General features: G+C 34.1%; 2 protein-coding genes and 1 non-coding gene across 7 annotated transcripts; 2 read left to right on the top strand and 1 right to left on the bottom strand.

Annotated features, from left to right (window-relative positions):
• The first annotated feature begins 1,769 nt into the window (after positions 1-1,769).
• Positions 1,770-3,602, top strand: LOC120201332 (protein SRG1-like). 3 transcript variants are annotated; one of them, XM_039201959.1, is made up of 5 exons: positions 1,770-1,875; positions 1,965-2,317; positions 2,394-2,641; positions 2,717-3,041; positions 3,119-3,602. In XM_039201959.1, exons 2-5 carry the CDS (start codon positions 2,075-2,077, stop codon positions 3,371-3,373), a joined length of 1,071 nt encoding a protein of 356 aa, XP_039057890.1. In that variant the 5' UTR covers positions 1,770-1,875; positions 1,965-2,074; the 3' UTR covers positions 3,374-3,602. The 3 variants fall into 3 exon arrangements, with proteins under 3 accessions (XP_039057890.1, XP_039057891.1, XP_039057889.1); XM_039201960.1 differs by having other exon boundaries at positions 1,793-1,879; XM_039201958.1 differs by lacking the exon at positions 1,770-1,875 and having other exon boundaries at positions 1,886-2,317.
• A 2,661-nt stretch (positions 3,603-6,263) lies between these two features.
• LOC120201397 lies at positions 6,264-6,370 on the bottom strand. Its single transcript, XR_005523646.1, has one exon. It is a non-coding gene; the product is annotated as a small nucleolar RNA R71 (small nucleolar RNA).
• Positions 6,371-17,842: 11,472 nt separating this feature from the next.
• On the top strand, positions 17,843-19,611 carry LOC120201334 (protein SRG1-like). Of its 3 annotated transcripts, none has more exons than XM_039201962.1 (5): positions 17,843-17,879; positions 17,968-18,313; positions 18,390-18,637; positions 18,714-19,038; positions 19,116-19,611. In XM_039201962.1, the coding sequence occupies exons 2-5, from the start codon at positions 18,071-18,073 to the stop codon at positions 19,368-19,370; spliced, it is 1,071 nt and encodes a 356-aa protein (XP_039057893.1). In that variant the 5' UTR covers positions 17,843-17,879; positions 17,968-18,070; the 3' UTR covers positions 19,371-19,611. The 3 variants fall into 3 exon arrangements, with proteins under 3 accessions (XP_039057893.1, XP_039057895.1, XP_039057892.1); XM_039201964.1 differs by having other exon boundaries at positions 17,852-17,879; positions 18,049-18,313; XM_039201961.1 differs by lacking the exon at positions 17,843-17,879 and having other exon boundaries at positions 17,906-18,313.
• The last annotated feature ends 293 nt before the right edge of the window (positions 19,612-19,904 follow it).

Below are 19,904 nucleotides of genomic sequence, written 5' to 3'. Positions count from 1 at the left end.
TGCACAAATCCCTCCTCCTTTATCCCTAGTTCATGCTTCAATTAATCACATTTTAATGACAAATTTGGGATTACAGTTAGGGATTTGTGTATTAGGTTTATGAATTTAGGGGGTTTGAGACAACGACGAGAGAGATGGTCGATAGTGGAGGTCTGGTGACAGGTGGGTGGTGGTTTGACGATAGTTGTTGCTGATAATAATGCTACAACATAATCGCAAGCATGCGTATCGAACAAATAATAAAGTGGAAGCATTTTTAAACTTTAGATGTCGAACCCACATAGAGCAAAGTTATTTACACAAGAGTTAACAGATAGAATTGATGAGAGTATGACATGCAATTGAAACAAATATTAAAATGAAAGATTTCAATGAAAAATGGTCTAGGTCATGCTACAACATCGAGTATAGCCCAGAGTCAACTATTGGATGGTGCAAAATGATAAAAGAGATCTTATGTCGTATTAAAAAATGGTTGTCCCTTGTTCCATATGTAATGGGGTAAGAGGAAGGTAAGATAGTAGGTTGCCCAATCAAATAATCAATTTGGTAAATATGTAAAATACTTGGCAGCATATATCTCAACATGCAATTGCTTCTCACAATACCAAGGCCACAAAGATAGCATGCATATCATCAGGTTCATCTTTAAACTAAATGATCAACATGCTTGAACAATAAAATCTTTTTCATCATTCATAAGTTCAAGGCACAATGTAATAAACTCAAAAATTCATAATAGCAAAATATCCAACTAAATTGCTAAGTTCAAGACAATTAACATTCAAAATAATAGTAATTCAACTATCCTAGAACTCCCCTATCTCAGACGGAGGATAAGTAAGCTAAAGGTATCTCTTTGTTGATTGTTGATACTATTAGGCTAAGGCTCTTCCTCGAATGTTGCAGCCCTTCCCAGCTAAGCGGCTTAAGCTTAAGCAACCATGGAAAAGGATGAGAAGATTTTTTAGAGAAGAGAGGATGAAGATTTGATGCAGAAATGAGCTAAGGTCTGCCCTATTTATTGGTAAGGGGTGTCAAATCCTCTCAATGAGAGTTTTCTACTTTGCAGATGATGATAGGAGAGGATTACAACTATCCCAGCCAGTTGTCCTATTCCAGAATGTTCTGCCTAACCACAGTGAGTCATCACTTGATGTAGCATCTACTCCAATGTTGTAGCATCTTGCACCTTTTTTAGCAGAAAAACCAGAAATTAGTCCAAGTTAACCAAATTCCTAATAATGTAATCCTAAAATGTTTTAAGACTAATTTAATCCTAAAATAATGTAAAAATATATGCAATTAAGATTAATTTAATCCTAAAATGCTTTTAAACATGCTTAAATTCAAGCTAAACCTAGGTATAAAGTGCTAACATGATAACTCTTTTGGAGAGTTATCAATGGCAAAGGCGACCGGTGATGACCAACACAATTGATAAATAAAGTTGAAATAAATGATTTTAGGGTTTTGGGTTTTTTAATTTAAAAAAAAAAGTTAGATTTTTAAAAATTAATAATATTCATAAGTTCTTAAAATTGCAAATGAGAAAACCTTATCCATCTACTTTAAATGAAAAATTATTCAAGCATCTAATGTTAACAAAAGGTATAGTTTGAACATTCATTTTTTAATTAAGCCTTTAATAAATAAATACTTATTCTAAGGAAAATAAAATAAAATCTCTTAATGATAAAGTATTTTATTCTATAAATATATGAAAATTCAACAACCCAATTAATATGGGTTCAATTGGATTCCCACATAATGGGACCACACCCAACACATTATGAGGATATTTTTTTTATCTCATCCTCTAGAGATGGATTTGTTTAATATACCCGTAGTGGAGATTTAAGTTTGTCTTCTCTTGTAGGTTCTGTGCATCTGTTTCGTTTTGTTTAATCGGCTCTTGTTTTCATTTTTGCATCTAACGTGTGTTTTTTGTGATTGTGTTGCAGCCTTAAGAATCGAGATAGCTCTGTTGCTGTGTTTTTCGTGGTCGTTCTATTTATGCTGCGACTATTCTTTCTCATAAATCAGGAGATAGGCAAAATCCATACTCTAAGATATGTCCACGGAAACAGAGTTAGCAAAGCTAGGAGGCTCTCTCTTGGCGCCTAGTGTCCAAGAGTTGGCTAAGGAGCCGTTGCCAAAACTTCCACCTCGATACGTACGCACCGATGAAGACCCTCCTTTCGTCTCCCACACAAATCTATCAGCACAAGTTCCCGTTATAGATATGCAAAAGTTGTCTTCACAGGAAGAAAGGGATCGGTTGCATCGTGCATGCAAAGGATGGGGGTTCTTCCAGGTAATTGTTTTCCCGTTTCTCAAAATATAGATTCAGATTTTGGGTTTTGAGATTAAAAGATGGAATTGTTTTGCAGTTAATCAACCACGGAGTGAGCACTTCATTGGTGGAAAAAATGAAGATACAGGTCCAAGAGATTTTCAATCTTCCAATGGAAGAGAAGAAGAAGCTTTGGCAAAGACCAGATGAGATTGAGGGATTCGGGCAGGGCTTTTTGTTTTCTGAAGAGCAGAAGCTTAACTGGGGAGATAGGTTCTACATGATCACCCTGCCAACTTATTTGAGAAAACCCCACTTATTCTCTAATCTCCCACTCGCCTTCAGGTTCTTTTTTATCTGCACCTGTCGAGTAAATTCCATGGTAGTATCTTTTAGGTTGATGGGATAAATTTATTGCAGAGAAACCTTGGAAGCTTACTCTTTAGAACTGAGAAATCTTGCCATGAAACTATTGGAACTTATGGCAAAAGCTTTAAGGATGGACTGTAATGACATGAGAGTGTTGTTTGAAGAAGGGTACCAAGGGATGAGGATGAACTATTATCCCCCGTGTCCAGAACCAGAGCTTGCAATTGGTCTCAACTCTCATTCTGATGCTGTTGGCCTCACAATTTTACTCCAGATCAACGAGATGGAAGGTCTCCAGGTAAGGAAAAATGGAGTTTGGGTTCCGATCAAACCACTTCCAAACGCTTTTGTGATCAACATAGGAGACATCATTGAGGTAATTATTAATTTATGTATCATTTTCTACTCCATATGGTCAAGAGATGAATAACATTTGGTGGTTTGAGTTTGCAGATAGTATCCAACGGGATTTACCCAAGCATTGAGCATCGTGCGACTGTGAACTCATTTAAAGAAAGGGTATCAGTGGCTACCTTCTACAGCCCGAAATTGGAAGGAGAAGTTGGTCCAGCACCAAGCCTGATAACTCCAAGAACTCCACCGCAGTTCAGGAGAATAGGAGTTGTTGATTACTTCAAAGGCTTTCTCTCCCGCGGGATCCGTAGAAAATCCTATTTGGATACTCTAAGACTGAATTTGAAGGATTAGTTTTAAAATACTTGTGATGGTCATGTAAAGTTCAATGTTAATGCATCGGTTGTGGGAAATTCAGTGACCTAATTTCGTCGGAGAATAATGTCTATATGACAGATGGTTGGGGTGTGGTGTTTCTTTTGCGTGGGATTAAGTGATTCATTTGTATTTCTCTGGTGGCACTGTCAGTTGTAACTTCATGTCTTTGTAATATCTCACTAATAATTTAATAATATGAAGGAAAACCCGGATCCAATTGTTGACAAATTATTCTGTGTTGATGGTAATTTGCTTTTACAAGAAAAGTTTTAAAATTATTATATATAATATCTATACCCATTATCATTTAATAATGAATGAATTCTATTTTGATTATCATTTTTATTTTTTAATTAAATTATTTAATTATTATGAATTAAATTATCTATTGTTAATATTTAATCAAGAATTGATGTGACAATTAAAAGAATTGATATAGTTATATATTTGGTCATCGTTACTTACACATTCAATCAATTTGGTTTAAATTTTAATTTATTCAATAAATTTAATTCTTCATGTATCACTATCTGATTGAAAAGTTTTTCTTAAGTTTAATTTATTTAGTTAAAATAATATTTTACTCTAATTAGATGATGATATGTATCACCCTTAGATAAATAATCTCTTGTCTAATTATATTTTACCTGAGGACCGTTGATGGAAATACGTTTATAACATCAACAACAACAAAATCCTATTCTCATATGCAATGAGGTAAGGGGAGGTAGGGTTGTAGGCTGCCCCAACGCCAGGTTGAGAGCAGTTTCCGTGGAAGACCTCCGGCAGTAAAAAAATTAAAAATAAAGATAAAATGCAATGCGTGTATAAGTAAATAAATAAACACATAGTTCTATATACCTAATTTTGATTGCTATTATGCTATTTTTCTCAGAGATAAATAAAATTATTTTGAGAGGGACACTCTCGAATTACGCCTTTTAATAAGACTCTCTAACAATGATTTTTTTATTAAGTAGAGAGATTGATAAGTGCTTATTTTAGTTAATATTTTACTTTTAAATTACTCTTTAATCATTGATTTTTGTGGTTTATTTGTTCATTTTAATTCATTTTCTATACAGGAAGTAAGATTTGTAAATTGCACAAAAAAGACACAATTCTGCAGTTTTTTTATTTTCGGAATCAAAGCTGACTGAATTCAAATTTGACTTAAACTCAAGTTTAGGATAATATTTTAAAAATATATTTTATCTTTGTATTTTAATTTAATTAGGTTTTAGTATTTTAATTAAGTTTTAGGACATTATTTTTGTTTTAGGTATTTTAATTTAAATAGGTTTTAGTATTTTAATTAGGATTTAGAATATTATATTATTTTTTTAGGTATTCTAGTTTAAATAGTTTTAAGCGTTTTAATTAGGATTTAAGATATTTTAGCTTGTTTTTAGGAATTTGAAGGATATAAATACACTCTAAGAGTGAGCCTAGAAACATATCTCTCTCATCTGAGAATAAAATCTTCTTTTTCTCTCTTGCTTTCTCTCTATTTTTCGCATACTTTTCTATTATGCTAAGTATGATTTTTGTTATGCTTAGCAAATTTTCTTTCAAGCTGAAAGCTAAAGTGAAGGTTCAATTCCAAACGTGAGAATTGTTAGGTACTTAAATCGCTTCGGATTTTCTCTCTGTTTTTTGAGCTTACTTTTCAAATCAAAACGAATTCGACATTGGTCCGGATATTGTTCTGGTTAACGTTTGAAGAAGGAATTGCTTATTGAAGCATATTCAACTTCTCGATAACACACTTAGCAAAATTGTTTCTAAGAGGAAACCGAGATCGGAATCAGTTGTTATTGAAACGACACAATCCGAGTTGGCATCGAAGAATTGTCCTTGTAAGCTAACGTGAATCTTGAAGTAAAAATATGTTTCGATGATCCGAGGAATTTTAGACAAAGCTGAAGGCTGAGGCTGCTTTACAATAAGGTTATCTTTATCTCAATCTCTTTAATTTATTTATTTAATTATTTTCTTTTATTTCATTCTTATCTTTTATTTTAAAAATCACTTTTAAAAACCCTCTTTTTATCTTTACAACTATTATTTATTATTATCTATTTTATTTTATTAAATCTTTTCAACTTCATCTAGAACTCTATATTCCTCTAAATCAAAAGAGTTTTACTAAATCACAAAAACCATAGTCTATGTGGATCGGCCCTACTTCTCTATACTACCTTTTTCTTTCTATTTAATTAAGAAGCCATAAATTATTTTGATAGCAAAACGACGGTTATCAAATTGGCGTAGTTGTCGGGGACTAATGACAAGTATTGATTTATTTTTCTAGTTTTTGATTTATGACCAAAGAAACCCAGGTGAATTAGTATATCTAGATCAGGAGATCAAAGCACGAGCATGAAGAATCCACGCACAAACGCTTCGGGAAAAGAGAAAAAGACAAGAATAACAAGAGCAAAAATCAAAAACAAAATCAAATTCGGACTCTGAACCAGACACATACAACATTCCGATGGCAGAAGAAGAACAAACGATCCGAGAACTAGCCACAGCTCCTGTCACTCAGACGTCATTATGCATCAATTTTCCTAGTGGCGAGACTCCGTTTCAATTAAAGACGTGAATCATTCATATTCTTCTCACTTTCCACGGCTTTCCCACTGAAGATCCGTACAAACACTTGTTGGAGTTCACATGGTTTGCACTAGCATGAAACCACAGGGAGTTATCGAAGATCAAATTAAATTGAGAGCTTTCCCTTTCTGTTTAACCGACTTGGCTAAAGATTGGTTCTTTTATTTACCTCCAAATTCAGTTAATTCATGGGCTAACATGAATCGAATTTTTCTTGACAGGTTCTTTCCAGCGGCTAAAGTAAGCGAGTTACGAAGGAGTATTTTTTTCCATTCAACAAAAGAGAGAAGAAAGTCTTTATGACTATTGGGAGCGATTTAAAAAACTTTGTGCATGTTGTCCACAACACGGATTAAGTGAGAAAATGTTACTTCAATACTTTTATGAAGGTCTTTTGCCAAGGGAAATGAAAATGGTGGATATCGCCAGTGGAGGAGTATTAGTCAACATGACCCCAACAACAGCAAGGGAATTGATTTCAACCATGGCAACCAACTCTCAACAGTTTTCAAGTGAACCCAGCTGACGGGTTCACGAGATAAATACTTTTCCCTTGAGAATAAGTTAGACAAATTAACTGAAAAAGTTAATTCACTTGTTGCAGGAAAATCTTGAGCAACAAGAGCATGTGGGACATGTACAAAGATAGACCATCCGACGGATTGTTGCCCACTGATACAAAAAGGAGGCAATGCAGAAATCAATGTCATAGGGAACTTTCCAGGTCCTCCACAAAGACAATACAACACATAAAGTAATGCTTACAATCCAGGATGGCAAGACCACCCAAACTTTAGCTATGCGGCAAATCAAATACCAACTTATCAACCAATGCCTCCTCCTCAATAGTAAACGCAAAACTCATCATTGGAGGAACTCATAGGAAAGTTAGCAATTTCATAAGAAAAGCTGATTGCATCCCAGGAAAAATTCCACAGTCGAACAGAAACACATCTTCAAGAGTTAGATAACAAAGTAAGCCGACTAGCTCAAACTATGGGAAAATTGGAATCACGAGGAAGACTACCTTCTCAAATGGAGTTAAATCCGAGAAAAAATTTAGTGCCATCACACTTTGAAGTGGAAAAGTTATCTCACCCGAAGTTCTAGCAGAAAAAGGCGCACATCAGGAAGAACAAGAGGACACACCACCTTCAGAAATACAAGGTACATCTAACTCACATCCTTCTCTTTCTTCTCAAGAAATCACGCCACCACCATTCCCATCAAGGTTGATGAAACGCGATAAAAGAGCTGAAGAAAAGGAGATCTTAGAGGTGTTCCAAAAAGTTCAAGTCAACATACCTCTTCTTGAAGTAATTCGACAAGTACAAAAGTATGCTCGATTTTTAAAAGAACTTTGCACTACAAAGAAGAAATAATGGGCACGAAAAGGTAAATTTGGGAGAACATATCTCTGTAATTTTTCAACGAAAACTCCCACCAAAGATGAAGGATCAAGGATCAATGTGTGACTTAGGAGCTTTAATCAACGTTATGCCATTATCTATTTATAAAATAATTACTAATGAGCCTTTGAAGGAAACAGGAGTAACCATACAGTTGGTTGATCGATCCGTGATCTATCTAGTGGGAATGATAGAAAATGTCTTAGTGAAGGTCGATGTATTATTTTTTCTTGCATATTTCTATGTCATTGACATGGAACATGATAGGTCGGATACTTATTCCGAAGTACTCTTAGGCCGACCTTTCCTAAGCACCGCACATACAAAGATCGATGTTAAAAGTGGCATACTGACAATGGAATTTGATGGTGATATCGTTGAATTTGATGTTTACAAAACAATGAAATGCCCTGATCATGTTGAAAGAATTAATTCTGTTGATATTATAGATCCTTAAATTGATGAATATATTGATCTAATCTTTCCATGGATCCTGAACTTTGCCATGAAGAGGAAGAAAGAGAGTTTGAAAATATTCATGCGATCAATTCTGATTTATTTTTACCTTCCTCTAAAACTAAACTTTTACCTTCTGTTTTGTAGGCACCTGAGATAAAATTGAAACAAATGCCAAAACACTTAAAGAGTGTCTTTTTAGGAGAAAATTTTACTTCACCGGTTATTTTTTTGGATAAGCTTTCAAAGCTAAAAAAGATCCGAAGAAAAACCTATGAGAAAGCCAAAATCTACTAGACAAAAATAAAAGAATTATATGATCGTAGAATTTCTCATAAGGAAGTTCTTAGTTGGAAAAAACGTATGAAGTGAAGGAAGTATTTCTTTCGAAACCTGTAGTCTGAATCAGGTCGTCGAGCTAACGACGTTAAACAAAAGCGATTGATGGGAGGCAACCCATTTCGTTTTATTTTTATTTTATTTATTTCATTCCATTTATTTTATTTTATTTTATCAGATGCTTAATTTTATTTTTCTCTAAACAGATTCGAATTCCGATCGAATATTTCTTACCATCTCTCGGGCTCGTCTCGTCATGACCGTGGCTGCGGTCGCCACTAGATTGGAGATTATTCATTTTCTCTCTCTTTGATTTTAAATTCGATATATGTTTTGTGACAAAACGGATTAAGTAAGGGGGGAAGGATAAGCATGTGTCAAATTTTTCCTTGACTTGTTTAATTGTTTAAAATTGAGTTATTCTGATGTTGATATGTTGGGATTGTTGGTTGCTAGTCTTGAATTTTGCTTTATACTCTTGCTTCCTTTTGAATTATGATCATGTTTTTTATCGAATTTAATTTGCATGATTGGTGATTGATATAGCTAGTGAATTTTTGTTGAGTATTGATATCTCATGCTTTTGTCGATAGAGATGAACTTGACTCAATGCATATAAACTTTTCTTGTGAGATTTGTGTAACATCCCAAACTATGGGTTAGTGACCAAATTGTAAAGTTTCAGAATTTGGTGACTAAAGTAGAAGAACAGATTAGTTCAGTGATTTATTTGGAAGTATTTCCTAAAAGTTGTTAGTAAATATTAAAGGAACTAAAGGGTAAAATGGTCATTTGATCATTTAAGGAATTAAATAATGTGATAGTGGGGATATATATTTTACACATGGGAAATGAGGGAAGCAATGTTTCCAGAATTCTCTTCTCCTCCTTTCTTCTCTGTGCGTGAAGCTCCAGCTCAAAGGTGAGTTTCTTAATTAGTTGGTTATTTGTTGAATTAAAAGTTGGGTTATGATTCTTAGGTGATACTTAAGCTTAAGGAAAGCTTAAGTTATCTTAAAATCAAAAGATAAATGAGTTAGGGAAGATTAAAGATTTGAGTTCTTGAGTGAATTTCCATAATGGAGTTGATAAGTTGAATTTGAAGCTAAATTTGACTTGTCATCAGCTTAATTAAGAAGTATTAAGTGTTAGAATTGAATTTGAAACATGTGAAAATAGGGTATGATTCTTGAAATTCCCAAAGAGGAGAGGATATTAAGGTTAAAGATGAGATAAATGAATATTAATGAGTTTAAGTATGTATATGAAAGTTAGGAATATGAAAGGGGTTGAAATATAAAGGATTTAATCCAAAAAGAATGAATTTTCGGGTTCAAAAAGAGGTTCTGGGCAGAGTGCATCAATGCACATTCATAGTGCATCGATGCACATTCATAGTGCATCGATGCATCAATGTTAAAACCCAGAAATTGTTTGAAGGTGTATCGATGCATTGGTAGTGCATCGATGCACTCTTTGAAAATAAAAACATCGAATACAATTAGTGCATCGATGTATAAGGCATGCATCGATGCATCCCAGTAATAAACAAACATCGAATACATTTTATGCACCGATGCATCAGTAGTGCATCGATGCATACCTTCATTAAAAGATGAAATTGCCTTTTCTCTTAGTCTAAAGAGTGAACCATTAGAGTATATTAGCTATGATACTAATATAGATCTATGTATGATGATGTAGATATAGAACGTGATCCCGTTCCGGATCAATTAAAAGATTATAATCGAATCAAAGCAAAGCTAAGGTGAGTGCACATTCTCTAGTATATGAGGTTCAAGGGAAAATAAGACTTGTGATAAGTCTATTTCCAATAGTGAAAAACATGAATTCATAGAAGTATGTATTTGTTATGATTTATATGTGTGCATGAGTATATGTGTTATTGATATAAATATGGTAAGTAAAAGGATTAATGGTGATGATAAGAATAATAATAAGGATAATGAAATGATAGGTATTGATGTGTTTTGTATGTATTGTAAGATGATATGTTTATGTGATAACATGATAAGATGACAATGATTTACATGTCATATGAACACATGAGAAATGTTATGAGCCATATGAAAGAGAAAATATATGTGATACGTGAGGGTGAATCCTATGTTTATATGAATATGAACTCATATGAGAATTGACATGAACTACGTGATTACATGTATATGTGAACGAAACCATGAGCTTATATGAATATATGATATGGTTACATGAATATGTAAAAGGATATAAAAGATAATGCCATGTTATGTGTCATGAGAGCTAGGGGTATAGTTGGCATGCCAAGAGTCGAGGGTCTATGTGGTCCTTCGGGACATATATGTATTCTTTGGAACATGTGTGAAGTCTGGTGAGACACATACTTGATCCCTAGCATATGTATATGATTCTTAAGGAATGATATGTGGTCATTCGGGACATATATGTATTCTTTGGAATATGTGTGAAGTCTGGTGAGACACATACTTGATCCCTGGCATATGTATATGATTCTTAAGGAATGATATGTGGTCCTTCGGGACATATATGTATTCTTTGGAACATGTGTGAAGTCTGGTGAGACATATACTTGATCCCTAGTATATGTATATGATTCTTAAGGAATGATATGTGGTCCTTATGGACATTATTATATGGCACTACGGTGCAACTCTACGCGACACTCCGGTGCAATTATATGTGGCACTTCGGTGCAATTATATGAGCTGTGGTGACAACATTAGTGCACAACCTCTATGTACTCGCATATCTTTAGTTCTCACATATGTATCATGGGCTATTAAATAGATAATATTAATAACGTGACATGATAATATGTTTGTTTCCTTGTGGAATTTCATGTGTGATATTGATTGTACAAATGGTAACTTATAAGACCATATGATGAAAGAATCAATGATAGTGATAAAATGAGAAAGAAATGAAGATGATAATATAGTTGTTTGGGTGTACGTGTTTTATGATAGTATATATATGGTTTACATGACATGATATGTATATGTACAATTGGTTATGATATATGTTATATGATATGGACATAAGAGATCATAGGAACATGAGATAAGAGATATGAATGATAATGACATATATGTATGCATATATTTGTTACATGTAAAAGTATGAGTGGTATGAAATGATAGTAGTAATTGTTTAGGTATGATTATTAGTTACCGTTTACCTTATATGTTTATATGCCTCACTAAGTCTTTGACTTAGCGTGTAAGTGATTTACACGTAGGTTTCGAGAAGAGTAAAGAGCAATGTGGAGCAAGACAGGTCAGTTCTTCTTACTAAAGGTCAGATCAGAAAAGATGTGAATAATATGTATTTTAGTATATAAAGTTCTAGTTGGCATGTTTTCAAAAGAATCTATTGTTTAAGCTATGAACCGTTTTATAAATGTTTCGAATAGTTATATGTAAATAATAAGTGAAAGATACATGCTCTGATTGTTTTTGTAATAATGAAAATGTCTTTTATGTAAACGAGTCATTTATATGTTATAAAATTTTTAAATTACTCACTATTTTATACAAGTACATGTTTTAAAAAGGTCAATGTGACACCTCGGATTCGTATCCGGGTCGGATACGGGTTGGGGTGTTACAATTTGAGCCTAACGAGCATACATTTTCTTTCTTGCTCATTGTTTGACTTATGTGTGCCGAACTAATTAGGATATTCTAGAACTTCTAATCACAATGCATATCGAGACTACATGTTGAACGTAATGTTTTAATGTGATAGGGACACCTAGGATAAACCCACTTTTCCCAAAAAGCCTACTTGTTTATATATCCACTAGTGAACCACGTTTGAGCTTATTTCCCTTTCTTTATTTTACACCTCATAATTAAACCCGAAGCCTTTCTTTTTATTTTTCCTCTCTTTCACACCCTTGCTGAGACTTGAGATCTTGTATCATTGTTGTTCCACGAAAAAAAAAACAAGTTGTTCAATGTTTTGAACAGCAAAAAATGAGAAGAAAAAAATACCCTTTGTTTGGGGAAAAACAAAAAAAAGGGAATGAAAAATCGATCGCTTCAGTTGTCTTTCATCTATTCTTTTTCCTTGTCTTTTTCTTCATTGTGCTTCATGTTAATTCGTGGATTGATCTTAATTATTTTGATATCTTGTTTCGGTATTTTAAACCTTTCTTTTCGGCCTTTCCCTACCCTAACCTAATCCCCGTTACACCTTGTTTAAAGATCCCTTGATTATTACATTATGTTAGTTTTTGGTAGTGGAGACTTAATTGGATTCCAAGCCTATGGTAATATTTTGGTTAGTTTCGGTTTGAGCTATTTCATTTAACCCAAACACTTTGAGCGGATATGTGTGAATCTTTGTGAGGTATTGAGTCATGTTTCATTGAAATTGACAATTAATTGGGATACCTTGCTTACTTTAAATTTTCTTGGTTATGTCTTTGCTTGATTGTAACTTGAATTCAGCAAATGTCATGGACTTAATTCGATCGGAAGTTTGAGGAATAAATTGAAATTGAAGATGACATCTTATGCTTTTGATATGTTAATTGAGGAATGCTTGAGGACAAGCATTGAATAAGAGAGAGGGAATTTGATAATTGCTTATTTTAGTTAATATTATACTTTTAAATTACTATTTAATCATTGATTTTTGTGGCTTATTTGTTCATTTTAATTCATTTTCTGTACAGGACGTAAGATTATGGAAATTGCAGAAAAAACACAATTATGCAGTTTTTTATTTTCGGAATCAAAGATGGATGGAATTCGGATTTGAATTAAACTCAAGTTTAGGATAATGTTTTAAACATTATATTTTATCTTTGTATTTTAGTTTAATTAGGTTTTAGTATTTTAATTAAGTTTTAGGATATTATTTTTGTTTTAGGTATTTTAATTTAAATAGGTTTTAGTATTTTAGTTAGGATTTAGAATATTATATTATTTTTTAGGTATTTTAGTTTAAATAGTTTAAGTGTTTTAATTAGGATTTAAGATGTTTTAGCTTTTTTTAGGAATTTGAAGGCTATAAATACCCTCTAAGGGTGAGCCTAGAAATATATCTCTCTCATATGATAATAAAATCTTCTTTTTCTCTCTAGCTTTATCTCTATTTTTCACATACTTTTCTATTATGCTAAGTATGACTTTGGTTATGCTTAGCTAATTTTCTTTCAAGCCGAAGACTAAAGTGAAAGCTCAATTCCAAACGTGAGAATTGTAAGGTACTTAAATCGCTTTAGATTTTCTCTCTGTTTTTTGAGCTTACTTTTCAAATCAAAACGATTTCGACATTGGTCCGGATATTATTCTGGTTAACGTTTGAAGAAGGATTTGCTTATTGAAGCATATTCAACTTCCCGAGAACACACTTAGCAAAATTGTTTGCTAAGAGGAAACTGAGATCGGAATCAATTGTTATTGAAACAGCACAATCCGAGTTGGCAGCGAAGAATTTGTTTCGATTGTTATTGGAAGCTGACGTGAATCTTGAAGTAAAAATTTGTTTCGATGATCCGAGGAATTTGAGACAAAGCTGAAGTCTGAGGCTCCTTTCACAATAAGTTTCTCTTTATCTCAATCTCTTTAATTTATTTATTTATTATTTTTTTATTTTAAAAACAACTTTTAAAACCCTCTTTTTATCTTTACTACTATTATTTTTTTATTATCTATTTTATTTTATTAAATATTTTTAACTTCATCTAGAATTATATCTTCCTCTAAATCAAAAGAGTTTTACTAAATCAAAAAAATCATAGTCCCTGTGGATCAACCCTGCTTCTCTTTATTACCTTTTACTTTCTATTTAATTAAGAAGTCAGAAATTATTTTGATAGCAAAACGACGGTTATCAGAGATATTATATTTTTAAAATAAATATCGAGATTCATTCTCATACAAAATAAAACAACATGGACATCTTTAGTCATTCAGCTAATTAATAGATCTCATGATCTTTTTAATAATATTTTCATCTAACAATACAACACAGATTCTCATCTAATAACGGTTTTTAATAATATTCTTCTAGTAAAACTCTCTAATAATACATACTCAGGTCTATCAACAAGAGTATAACCATAAAATAATTTATCATAGAGCTACATAAGAAAATATATGTTCTGATAATTTTCCATAAAATATTTTTTGGATTACTTTTTATTCTTGGAATGTTCGGAGAAATTGAATTGATAGGTAAGATGTAGATAAAATTAAGTTGTTTTCTTAATATTTTATTGTAATACTAAATACTTCTCCTTTTCCTTTAGTGAACATAATGCATTCTCGTTTACTTCTCACCAAAACCATTCAGAATTAACTAAATCAAATAATCATTGATTACAAACAACTGATCATTCAGAATTAACGCTGACTAAATCAAATAATCAATTTAGTAAATATGTTAAATGCTTGGCAGTATGTATCTTAACATGCAATTGCTTCTCACAATACTAAGGCCACAAAGATATCATGCATATCATCAGGTTTATCTCTAAACTAAATGATCAACATACTTGAACAATAAAATCTCTTTCATCATTCATAAGTTCAAGACACAATGTAATAAACTCAAAACATTCATAATAGCAAAACATCCAATTTAATAGCTAAGTTCAAGACAATTATCAATCAAAATAATAGTAATTCAACTATCCTAGAACTCCCCTATCTCGGGCGGAGGATAAGTAAGCTCCTCCAATAACATCTTCAACCAAATTGCTTCTTTACTAGCTTGTGTAGCTGCTACATATTCTGCTTCTGTTGTGGATGTAGCCACAATTGACTGCAATTTTGAAACCCAGCTTACAGCTCTACCAGCAACTTTGAACACATATCCTGTAGTAGATTTGCTTTTATCCAAATCCCCTACATAGTCAGAATCTACATACCCATTGATTAGTAAGTTTGATCCTCCGTAACATAATGCAACATTTGAGGTCCCTTTGATGTATCTCAGGATCCTCTTTACACCATCAGCATACCCCAAAAATTTGCATTTCCTGGATTTTGGATCCAACTTTGAGATTTCTTGGGAGTTGTACATCACGTACACAATACTTCCAAATACATGGAGGCTTGAATAATCAGCTGGTTTACCAGTCCATATCTCCATTGGTGTCTTCAGCTCTATTGCAGTTGATGGAGCTCGATTCACCAAATAACAGGCGGTATTGACTGCTTCTGCCCAGAATGATTTTTCTAGGCATGCATCCCTTAATATTGCTCTTGTTCTTTCTAACAAGGTTCTGTTCATCCGCTCTGCCACTCCATTTTGTTGAGGAGTGTTCATCACTATGAACTGTCTTTTGATGCCTTCTTTCCTACAAAAGTCATCAAATTCTTCGCTTGTGTATTCTCATCCATTATCTGTTCTGAAACACTTGATCTTATTCCAGAATCAAGTTCCACCCGCGCTTTGAAGTTTTTAAAAGTGGAAAACACATCTGACTTCTTCTTAATAGGGTACACCCAACATCTCCTGGAGTAGTCATCAATAAATGAGACAAAGTATTTTGCTCCGCCTAGGGATGTAACTGGTGCTTGCCATACGTCAGAGTGAACCAATTCTAGAACACTTTTTCCTCTAGAATTTGATGTGTTGAATTTCAACCGGTGCTGCTTACTTGTTATGCAATGCTCATACAAAGGAAGTGATACCTTTGTTAAGCCTGGAAGTAGCTTTTGCTCCACAAGGACTTTCATTCCTTGTTCTGACATATGTTCAAGTTTTTGATGCCATAGCATTGTCGAATCTGAACTACATGAGACAACAGAGGCTTCTGCTTCTACCAAAGTCTCTCCCTTCAGCATGTACAAGTTTGTAGCTATCTTTTCTCCTTTCAGCACCACAAGCGCTCCACGGAACACCTTCATGATTCATTTCCGTATTTCAATCTTGCTTGCATTATTATCCAACAATCCGTAGGATAATAAATTTTTCTTCAGGTCTTTCACGTGCCGCACATCTTGAACAACTTTAATTGTTCCATCATACATCTTCAATTTGATGGTTCCCACGCCAATGATTTCTAAGGCATGATCATTGCAACTATACACAGATCCTCCTGAGACTGGTTCATAATGATGGAACCATTCTCTTCTTGAGGTCATGTGATATGTTGCTCCCGAATCAATGAGCCATATATCTGCATATCTCTTTCTACCTTCTACGGTGGTTGACGCTTCACAGCATAGAGCATCTCCATCATCTGAAGTGTTTGCAGTATTGCCTTGTGGATTGGAGTTTTTATTTAGACTCCAATAATCCTTCTTCAAGTGACCCTTCTTTCCACAGTGGTAGCACTTTAAATTATTCTTGCTCCTCGACTTCGATCTACCATGTTTATGACTGTTGCTTTGACCACGTTCTGTTGATCTCCCTCTCATCGTTGTCAACGCTTCTGCTTGTTGCAGATTTACTTGTCTGTCTTCCTTGTTCTTGCGCTGATTTTCTTCTTGTAGGATAGCAGCTGCAACGTCATCGAAGACTAGACTGGTGACATTACTGTTTGTCAAGTTGATGATGAGTTGATCATACGAATCCGGTAGACTTTGAAGTAGAAGTTCAGCACATTCTTGTTCTCCTATTTTACAGCTTAAGGATGTAAGCTGAGAAAATAAGGTGTTCAGTGTATTTAAGTGCTCCGTCACTGAAGTAGATTCTGACATACGGAGAGTGTACAATTTCCTCTTAAGGAAAATTTTATTATGCAACGATGTGGCCTCGTACAATTTGGTGAGATGATCTCATATCTCCTTAGCTGTCTTCTTCTCCTCGATGCTTGACAATACTTCATCTGCTAATTCTAGATGGAAGTTTACCATAGCATTTCCGTCCATCTCGTTCCATTTGTTGTCATCTGCGAACTCCACCGGCCTTTCATTTATAGCCGCTAGACACCCGTCTTTCCTCATGATGGCCTTCATCTTCAATTTCCACAGTGAGAAATTTCTCCCATAAAATTTTTCAATATCAAATTTCGTTGCCATAGCTTCTATTACGAATAGCTCTCACTATTTCACTATCGTGAATAGTTCTCTGGAACCTTCAAAGAATGGGTAATACATTCTTACTTTTTTATGCTGGATGATCCACCTTTTGGTGGCAACCACAAAGACAATAAGCATATATTACACACTCAAATCTGGCTCAGATACCAATTGTTGCGAAAGACGGCTATCGGATAGAGCAAAATCGCAACTGATAATTTGAGAAAATAAAAATGAAGATAAAAGAGACACAAAATTTACGTGGAAAACCCCTAAAAATTTAGGATAAAAACCACGGGCAACGGTAGAAAAATTTCACTATGAGAAAATAGGAATTACAACCTCTCTCGATCTACCAAGGAGAAAACAATGATAATTATCTCTTGATAAAAAGGAGAAAACAACTCTCAAGAAACTCTCTAAATTCTCTCTAGTATTGGAAGAAAGCTAGAATGCTTTGGGATGGTTTTGAAGCTAAATGAGCTAGGATATTTATAGTTGAAGCTTTAAGGACTAATCTTAAAAATATCCTAAATTACAATGACTAAATTATAATTATATTTTTAATTTTTTCTACAAAAGTTGACTGCCTAAAATTTTTAATTTAGCAGCTGCTTGCCAAATTTTTCAGCCGCCGTTTGTTTACTTTCAACGGTAGGTTCTGTGCATCTGTTTCGTTTTGTTTAATCGGCTCTTGTTTTCATTTTTGCATCTATCGTATGTTTTTTTTATTGTGTTGCAGCCATAAGAATCGAGATAGCTCTGTTGCTTGTGTTTTTCGTGGTCGTTCTATTTATGCGGTGATTATTCTCTCATAAATCAGGAGATAGTCCATACTCAAAGAGATGTCCACGGAAACAGAGTTAGCAAAGCTAGGAGGCCCTCTCTTGGCGCCTAGTGTCCAAGAGTTGGCTAAGGAGCCATTGCCAAAACTTCCACCTCGATTCGTACGCACCGATGAAGACCCTCCTTTCGTCTCCCACACAAATCTATCAGCACAAGTTCCCGTTATAGATATGCAAAAGTTGTCTTCACAGGAAGAAAGGGATCGGTTGCATCGTGCATGCAAAGGATGGGGGTTTTTCCAGGTAATTGTTTTCCCGTTGCTCAAAATATAGACTCAGATTTTGGGTTTTGAGATTAAAAGATGGAATTGTTTTGCAGTTAATCAACCACGGAGTGAGCACTTCATTGGTGGAAAAAATGAAGATACAGGTCCAAGAGATTTTCAATCTTCCAATGGAAGAGAAGAAGAAGCTTTGGCAAAGACCAGATGAGATTGAGGGATTCGGGCAGGGCTTTTTGTTTTCTGAAGAGCAGAAGATTAACTGGGGAGATAGGTTCTACATGACCACCCTGCCAACTTATTTGAGAAAACCCCACTTATTCTCTAATCTCCCACTCTCCTTCAGGTTCTTTTTTATCTGCATCTGTCGAGTACAATTCCATGGTAGTATCTTTTAGATTGATGGGATAAATTTATTGCAGAGAAACCTTGGAAGCTTACTCTTTAGAACTGAGAAATCTTGCCATGAAACTATTGGAACTTATGGCGAAAGCTCTAGGCATGGACCCTGATGATATGAGAGTATTGTTTGAAGAAGGGCAACAATCGATGAGGATGAACTATTATCCCCCATGTCCACAGCCAGAGCTTGCAATTGGTCTCAAATCTCATTCTGATACCTTAGGCCTCACCATTCTACTCCAACTCAATGAGGTGGAAGGTCTCCAGATAAGGAAAAATGGAGTTTGGGTTCCGATCAAACCACTTCCAAACGCTTTTGTGATCAACATAGGAGACATCATTGAGGTAATTATTAATTTATGTGTCAATTACTACTCCATATGGTCAAGAGATGAATAACATTTGGTGGTTTGAGTTTGCAGATAGTATCCAACGGGATTTACCCAAGCATTGAGCATCGTGCGACGGTGAACTCAGTTAAAGAAAGGGTATCGGTTGCTACCTTCTACGGCCCGAAATTGGAAGGAGAAGTTGGTCCAGCACCGAGCCTGATAACTCCAAGAACTCCACCGCGGTTCAGGAGAATAGGAGCTGTCGATTACTTCAAAGGCTTTCTCTCCCGCGAGATCCGTAGAAAATCCTATTTGGATACTCTAAGACTGAATTTGAAGGAGTAGTTTTAAAATACTTGTGATGGTCATGTAAAGTTCAACGTTAATTCATCGGCTGTGGAAAATTCAGGGACCTAATTCCGTCGGATAATAATGTCTATATGACAGATGGTTGGGCTGTGGTGTTTGTTTTTCGTGGGGGTAAGTGATATATTTGTCTTTCTCTAGTGTCACTGTCAGTTGTAACTTCGTGTCTTTGTAATATCTCAGTAATAATTTAATAATATGAAGGAAAACCCGGATCCAATTGTTGGCAAATTATTCTGTGTTGGTGGTAATTTGCTTTTACAAGTAAAGTTTTAAAATTATTATATATCATATCTATACCCATGATCAATTTAATATTTAATTAAAATATTTAATTAAAATATTTAATTGTTATGAATTAAATTATCTATAGTTAATACTTGACAGAGGAATTGATGTGGTAATTAAAAGAATTGATATAATTATACATTTAGTCATCATTATTTACACATTTAATCAATTTAGTTTAAATTTTAATTTATTCAATAAATTTAATTCTTCATGTGTCATTAT

Source organism: Hibiscus syriacus, unplaced genomic scaffold (genome assembly GCF_006381635.1).
Source record: "Hibiscus syriacus cultivar Baekdansim isolate YM2019G1 unplaced genomic scaffold, ASM638163v2 tig00007179_pilon, whole genome shotgun sequence".
NCBI classification, from domain to species: Eukaryota; Viridiplantae; Streptophyta; class Magnoliopsida; order Malvales; family Malvaceae; genus Hibiscus; species Hibiscus syriacus.
Note: the sequence above shows the minus strand (reverse complement) of the source record. Positions and strands in the feature narration are given on the sequence as shown.